We start from the raw sequence: 8,121 nt of genomic DNA, 5'->3' as shown, positions 1-8,121 counted from the left end.
GGGTGCAAGACAAAACAGAAGATATATTGATAAATCAAGAATTTTTTAATTTTTAATTTGGAAATAGTAACCATTACGTCGTGAAGTCACACACACTGTTGCATTCATGCAAGACAACCAACCACATTTTCTAAAGCGAAACTATATCTTTCATAATACAATTCTATAAAAGAAGATTATCTCTAAGTCTATCAAGTCTCTTACATAACCAAAAAATAAAAAGAATAATAAAGGTCCAGCTCATATTCCTCATTAGAGTAAAAAGGCCAAAAATGGTAAGAAACATGTAACCCCACCATCACAAGAAACGAAAAACATCCGGTCTAGAAGATGTTCATGCACATGAAATTTGCAAATAAACAAGTAGTACTCTCTCAATTAAACGTTGAAAAATAATAATTAATATGTAATTAAATAATGTGTATATAGTACTCAATAAATATTTTCTTTATGAACAGAAATGAAGAGGGAAGTTGGGTGGTGGAACGAGGATAACACAAGAAAATTATTGGTTGCAGTAAATTGTGTATATAAACATCAGATACTTAATACTCCAACACAAAATGAGACACATATATTTTATGTTACTATAAATTATTGTATAAAGATAAATTATTTCCAAATATAAAAAATCATCATTCTTTTTTGCACGAAAAAAAAAAAAGAAATAGATTCCACCTGTAATTTAAAAGGAAATAGGTTAACCTATAATTAAAACGACAGGAGTACTGGTACTAAGTACTATATCATTTTAAAAGAAGAAAAAGGAAAAGGTAACGATAGGAGTTGACAGGCCAAGGTTGAAAAGATTGACCTGCGTCCCTTCTCTCCATAAAAAACTTGAAATCTCATTTTCTTGTCCCATCATATATCCCCCAGGAGAGTGATGAACAAATTCTCCAAATCCAAAGCTAAATGCATACTGCATTATCATTCTGAAAGCCCTAGAAAACACTCCCAAAAACAAAACAAAAAAGACCTACCAGAAACCAAGATTTAAACGTTATTGATTTTAAATATTAGGATAGTGATATTAGATGTTACTAATTGGGTTCTAAAATTAATTATTGTGTACTTTTCTTTTGAATTTCTTAATACAAATACAACTACTGGATTCCACCGAAGCCATAAGTTACCTTCAAGCTTTCCCTGCCAGAAACCAACAAAGTACTAGTAGAAAGAAAAAGAAAGTGAAAGAACAAGAGATGAAGATGAAAATGGGGTTAATTGGTAATATCAAATATGCAACTCAAAATGATTAATATAGTAATTTCCCATGTGAGAGTAATTTCTTAATCATCAGCCTTTTGCTTTCTGTTTCTCAACTCCATGAAATTATAGACAATTTATCTCTCTAAAGAAGAAGAAGAGATCAAAAGGATAGAAGCAAAAAGAAGTATTTAATTTCTAGTGGATATATTTGAAACTAACAGAAAGGTAACGTTAAATTAATTAATACTCATGAGAATGGTGGTGGTGGTACATTGATGCTGGATTCTGGGTATTGTGGCTGCTGCTGCAATCATGTTGATCTCCTTCATTCATTTTGCATGCCATTTGATGATGAGGTGCTGCACCAAGATTTAAATACACCATTCTTGAATCCACGTTTAAGTTTCCCAAATTGTTGTTCCCACTGCTTGTACTAGAACTATGATCTTCACGAACATGTGGAGGATATATATTATCCGAAGACGGATTATTATTCGCTTCTCCTTCCTCTCTAGATATTACCATTGCTGCTGATTGAACAAGTTCTAGGCAAAGTCTTAACTTATTCGGTTCAATGTGAGTGAGTCCGGGGATAGCACCCTTAAATAGAAAATCAGACGTTAGGGTTCTGAGAATATCGAGTGGAGTGATCCCATCCATGGTTTGAACGTTCGGGTCAGCATGATGGTCCAATAGAACTGCGACCATGTCAGGTGACACCATTTCAGCTGCTAAGTGAAGCGAGCTTTTGCCGTTGGGGCCGGCTTGATAGTTCACATCAGCTGCACCAAGCTCGAGTAGCGCTTTCACTACTTCCCGGCTGCAATTCTCCACAGCATAATGCAATGCGAGTGATTCATCAAGATTTAGGCCTTCTCCCATTACCATAAGCTTGACAAGTTCAACGTCTGACGAGTCAAGGGCTCGTCTCATTCGTCGAATTTTATGGTCCTCCAGCTCAATGGTCGAAGGAATTTCGTGGTGGTGGTGATGAGGGATTAATGATCTTGTTCGTGATATGGAGGATTTGAGACGGAGATCTTCAATTTTGGCTACAACATCAATAGGGAGGTGTTTGACTAAGATTTCTGGTGGGAGGCCTGATTTTGCAACTAAATGAGAACAACTAGTCCAAAGTTGGTGCATGTCTTGTTTTCTTGAAGCTATTAAAACTTTCATCACATCTTCAATTGAAGCCTTCTCCACCATGCTTGTCAATTGCTTCTGCTAATAAAACAAATGTCAAAAAAAGAAACAAGAAATAAAATTGTAATTCAAATGGATTTACAAATGAGGAATTTTGCATATCTAGGAAAATTTTATGTGTCCAATGTGTTTGTGCGAATTTGTGATTAGGTAGGGTAGGTATTTATTTATTCATTTAGCATTAATAATTCCATCGGTCATTCGCTGTTGCTGTTTAGAACCAAAAGAGGAAAGTAGATCACTATTTAGGAAAGATTTGATATCATCACAGTGGAAAGACAAGACCGGTGAAATCAAGAAACCAAATTTGGAAACCTTCGAGTTGGGAGCACAAAGATAGATAATAGGTCAATCCAAATAACTGAAAAATCTTATACATGAAATCAAGAAAAACACTTATGAGATGAGACATTACCGATCAAGATTCCACTACAAAAATTTACCAACTTTTGGTAAATTAAGATGAAAGAGGAAAGAAAGGTAGCATTTGGTACTATTTCCTTAAGCTGTGTATAAGCCGCAAATATAAACTCTGAAAAACTTGGATCTGGTGATTCTGCAAAAAGAAACCTAGGGAAAAAAAGAAAGAAACAAGTACTAGATTTCTCTGAATTTTCAAGCTTCGATGAAAAAATTAGCCAAAGATCCCTTAACAACAAAAAAAAAGAAAATCTTATTACCCGCTTTCAAAAGTGAAACACCTCAAAGAACATAACATGCTAGAAAGAAATTAAAAGGAAAGGAAAAACACAAACCTGAGTGAGCAAAGCGAGCTGTTCCACACCAAAAGATCTAGCGGCTGCAAGAGTATCAAGGGCAAGATCAACGGCTGAGGTGCAATGTGTATGCCAACAGCTTCTCTCCCCACAATTAGGCCTTGGTTCATGTTTTTGTGGAACAATTGAAACTTGTCCACTGTACAAAAATTGAAGCATCAACAAGAAAACTTCATACCCTACTGTGTTCACAGGTATCACCTGTGAACCACTCGTGCCCCTCGGCGACGATGCTAGTCCGCCGCTGAAGGGGCTTATCCTTGGGCCGCAGCTGCCACCGGGTGACTCCGGCCCACAAAAGAATTTCCTAAAGAAAAGACTCCTAGCAGCTAAGATGCATTTATGAGCATGAACTAAACGACCTTCAACACTGAAAGTAACATCACTAAAAGCTTGACCGTTGATGAGAAGATTGAGATAATCTGAAGAGAGAGTTCTTAAGGAGTCTTCAGGAGTCATATTCTGAGAAAAGAGAGTAGCTAGCTAGACTTTTGAAGTTAAAGCACTGATCTAAAACAGTAGAGAGGAAAAAAGAGAGAAAAAGATAGTGCACTTGAAGGCCTAATAGGAGAATGGGCACATGCACAAACACACAGAGAGTAAAGCTTAGTGGCTTTACTTCATTTAATGGATATTTTGTTGTTTGTTTCTTCCCTTTTCTACCATTAGATTAGATGAAGTAATCAACTGTACATGTCATTTGTTGTGAGATTCTCTATCTATGGTGTTTCTGTTGTGTTGTGTGATTAGATTTTTTTGTGGGAGTTGGGGGGGGGGGCAGCAATATGGCTGCTATCCTTGGCCCGCTGAGGTATTTAAAAAGAAAGGAAATGAAGAAAGAATATGGATATGGTTTAAGTTATAAGTATCAATTTACTTGGATAGTGAAGGTTTAATTATTACTCTTTTTTGTCCATAATAAGTGATTTTTTTATTTTTTTATTTTGGTCCAAACTAAGTATCTTTTTACATAATCGAGAAAAAATTAACTTTATTTTTCAAAATTTGCCTTATTTACATATCTCAATATGTTAAGTTAACAATATGCAAATTTTAATTAACGATAATATAGTCAAAATATATTTTTTTCCTCTATCAGTTAGCATTTTTTTAAGGAACGTGACAAAGGATAAAAAGTCACTTATTTTGAACCCGATGGAATATATTCTATTTTCATGTCACCATAATAGTTTTGATAAAAAGAGTTACATGCTGTAAATCAACTTAATCCTGACATGTACACAAGTTAAACCATTATAAGAAATAATAAAACGATTAGCAAATATTGAATAGCAAATCACGGGCTGGGTATAAACAAAAATCTTTCATTTAATTAACTTTTTTTTTTTGAGGATATATAGTGTGATTTTCATGTATGGTTAGGGTCTTTGATAGCTACCTAATCAAGCATGTTGAACTTTCTTGGAGATTGTGTGCAAGTAAAATATTAAAGAAACAGGAAAGTAGTCTTACTAGAAGTTAGGTACATAGATGTTTCAGTTTTCTCCTGTGACTTAATGGTTCTTGGAAAGCGTAGTGAAATTAGAGGTGTTTTGGTTATTATTGAAATATTTTGCATGATAATATTTTTAAATGTTTGATTATCATAAAACAGTTTTCGAATTATTTTTTTTTCCACTAAAAGAGGAAAATAACTTGCTCTAATGGCATAGAAATTTCCTTTCTAGGTATCGATAACTGTTATTCCATGAAATTCATATATACCACTAAATTGAAAGAACAATTAACATAGTTTTGAATCTTTAATTCCAAGGAACATCACCAATATACTATTTTCTTCACTTGTATGATTAACATATGTCACTTGCTTTTTACCAAACTAAACACTAAGAAAATAAATATTTGTTTGACATAAAAATGCACCAATTTATCATTACTTGCTGCAAGTTTAGTGTAATTTTAATTTGGCCATGTTATCCACTCTTGTTTCCAAATTATCAATCCAAACGCAGTTGATTTTTTCACTGACCTAATTATATATGTGTAATCTAACTTTTTCTTACATTACATAGAGGGAGGGAAGGGGGGAGATCACACATTCAGTTTAAACGGTTCCACAAAAATAGAGCAGTGACGTAACACCGTCAACAATTAAAATTCGGACACTTTCATATGTACTTGAATATTTATCATTTTGAAAAGAAAAGAAAAACGCTGTTTTAAAAAAATTGTTCAAACCTTATGTATTCTCCAAATTCCCTGTACAAATGCAAACATGGAGGACAAGTTCAACGAGTTGAATTCACAATAATTCATTTGAAGACATAAATATAATTGCACCACTACGTAATGACTATATTAAAATATCAATATAAAATTTTCCAGCACTAAATGTCGAATTTTGTAAGGGGAAGTATGAGGTCTAAAAGGCGCCTTACAGAGGATATGCTCCATATCTTACATATAAGATTATATCATTGAATAATGAAAGTTATATCATGCAAACATGATTAGATGTTATAGAATTTATCTCAATACACATTTCATGTTTATTAATTTAATTAAACATTAGTTGCAGAAAAATATTTTATGTGACAGGTAGTGTATACGCAAACCTTACCCTACCCCTGGGAGGTAAAGATGATGTTTCCAATAAACAAAAACAATTCTATTGATTTCTTTTCTCATTGATACAAAAGCGATAATTGTATGAAGTTTATGTCCTTAGTTGTATATTTATGTTAAGAAGCATTTATAGCTACACAAATATTGTCGTAATTAAGTTTCAGACCATAAGTTTTAAAGGTTTTACAGTCACACAAACACTACTAGAAATTCGCTAAAAACCGACCAAAAAAATCGATCAAAGTTGGTCGGTTATGGCCAATTACCGACCAAAACGCGACCATTACGGTGTGGACGGTGTTTTGATGGTCGGAATAACGCGACCATTACGGTGTGGACGGTGTTTTGATGGTCGGTAGCTTAAAACGACCATCTGACAAGTTTAATTACTTACCGACCAACTTTGGTCGGAAATATATTTTATTAATTTAATTTTACCGACCAAAGTTGGTCGGTTTAACTAAATTATATTTTTTTATTAATTATTAAAATTAAACAAAACCGACCAACTTTGGTCGGTAATTGAAAATATATATTTTTTTAAAATAATTAAAATTAAACATTACCGACCAACTATGGTCGGTAATCTCAACAGTGCTGGCAAAATACCGACCAAAGTTGGTCAGTAATGTTAAATTCTGGGAATTCAATGTTCATTAACCGACCAACTTTGGTCGGTATTTTGGAATAATTTATTTTTTTATTAAAAACCGACCAACTTTGGTCGATTTTTCTGGGTTTAATTTTGGCATAAAATACCTATTTTGGCAGCTACACCACCTGCCAGCATACCAATACACCTAATAACAACAACAACAACACAACAACAACAACAACAACAACAATAACAACAACACAACAACAACACAACAGCAACAACAACAACAACCAAAACATTGAATAAATACTTTAAAACTAACAAATTAAAGTTCAATTGAACATAAAAATTCAAAACCAAGTTAAAACTAATTACAACTAGTTCAAAACTGGTTCTATTTGTCTAGTTCAAAGTATATAAAAGTCAAGGGGTATTTTCTACAATATCATCATCACCGTCTGATGAACTTTCATTTACAAGACGATATAGAGAACGGTCTTGTGGAGGACGGAAAGCACGATCACGGGGAGGACGGGAGGAACGATCACGAGCAGGACGGTATGAACGATCACGTGGAGGTCGATCCTTTGGAGATGACTCAAGAGATCGGGACAACGGAAAAGCTCCACTAGATATGAGAGTTCTGATCTGAGCTTGCATGCCAAGGAATTAAGCATCTCTAAGCCTTTATCTTTCCTTGGCCACTTGTAGCTCTGATGTGAGCTTTGTCACTGTCTCCCGCATAGTGGAGAGGCTCTCCCTATTAAGTTGCTCGCCTTGCGAGGAAGTCCCTATTCCTCGCATTTCACACTTATAGCGATGGAAGTTTTTAGTAGGAAGCCCGTATACCTTCTCCCATTTTGGACCGCCAACAGACTCCAACCATATTCTTTCAGCATCCTTGTCCGAAGGTTGGGTTGGCTCACCCGATTCACCAGCTGGATGACTACGGATGAATTCCTCCACATTACTTTGGTAGCGACCCTATATTATTTTAAATTAAATCAGTATTTCAAATTTTTTATAAAAGTAAATTATAATACTTAAAGAAAATTGAAAGCTTACATATGCAGTCGAGGCCCGGTCCTCGACCCACCTATCTTGATCCCCCTCTTTCTTCTTCTTCACAATATGTGTCTCCTTGAATAACTCATCATGACTCATTGGACACCCATACTTCTTTTCCTGAAAATAAATTTATTTAGTTAATAAATAGAATAGATATACTTAGAAAAGTAAAATAATTTAAGCAATTACGTACCAATCTTTTTTTTATTGTCCCTAGACTGATCGCACCTCCAGTGTGCAAGGAGCCTCCCTTCTCGGATGCGCGAGCTTTTTTTCCTTTTTCGCTCCTCTCTAAGAACTCTGCGGTAAGCCATTACCTTTGCAAATCATTCCACAAATTCTCAAGTAACCAGCCAGGCCTCTTGTTCTTCTTTCTAGCATCCGAGAAAGCATCCGCCAATCTCTTGCGAGCTTTATGATGAAAATTTGTAGCCACTTCCACGCTATAGCGATCTTCCCATACACACTTGCTCTGTATTTCAAAAGTTAAATATTAGGTGGAAACATCATAAATATAAATTATTAAACTGTTTAAAAGAACATTTATACCTTAAATTGATTGAAAATTTGCTCCGTCAGTGAGAATGAGCAATCAGTCCAAGTCGCATAAGGGCCATCATAAAGCTTTCTGATGGCATTGGTGATTATCCTCGTAGTCTTATTACCCGGCCTGAA

At 34.7% G+C, this 8,121-nt stretch overlaps 1 protein-coding gene across 2 annotated transcripts; it reads right to left on the bottom strand.

Annotated features, from left to right (window-relative positions):
- Nucleotides 1–1,212: 1,212 nt before the first annotated feature.
- LOC107798243 (BTB/POZ domain and ankyrin repeat-containing protein NBCL-like) lies at nt 1,213–3,959 on the bottom strand. 2 transcript variants are annotated; one of them, XM_016621216.2, is made up of 2 exons: nt 3,174–3,959; nt 1,213–2,439 (listed from the first exon to the last, which is right to left on the bottom strand). In XM_016621216.2, the coding sequence occupies exons 1-2, from the start codon at nt 3,651–3,653 to the stop codon at nt 1,453–1,455; spliced, it is 1,467 nt and encodes a 488-aa protein (XP_016476702.1). In that variant the 5' UTR covers nt 3,654–3,959; the 3' UTR covers nt 1,213–1,452. The 2 variants fall into 2 exon arrangements, with proteins under 2 accessions (XP_016476702.1, XP_016476703.1); XM_016621217.2 differs by having other exon boundaries at nt 1,213–2,436.
- Between the last annotated feature and the right edge of the window lie 4,162 nt (nt 3,960–8,121).

Source organism: Nicotiana tabacum, chromosome 15 (genome assembly GCF_000715075.1).
Source record: "Nicotiana tabacum cultivar K326 chromosome 15, ASM71507v2, whole genome shotgun sequence".
Classification (NCBI taxonomy): Eukaryota; Viridiplantae; Streptophyta; class Magnoliopsida; order Solanales; family Solanaceae; genus Nicotiana; species Nicotiana tabacum.
Note: the sequence above shows the minus strand (reverse complement) of the source record. Positions and strands in the feature narration are given on the sequence as shown.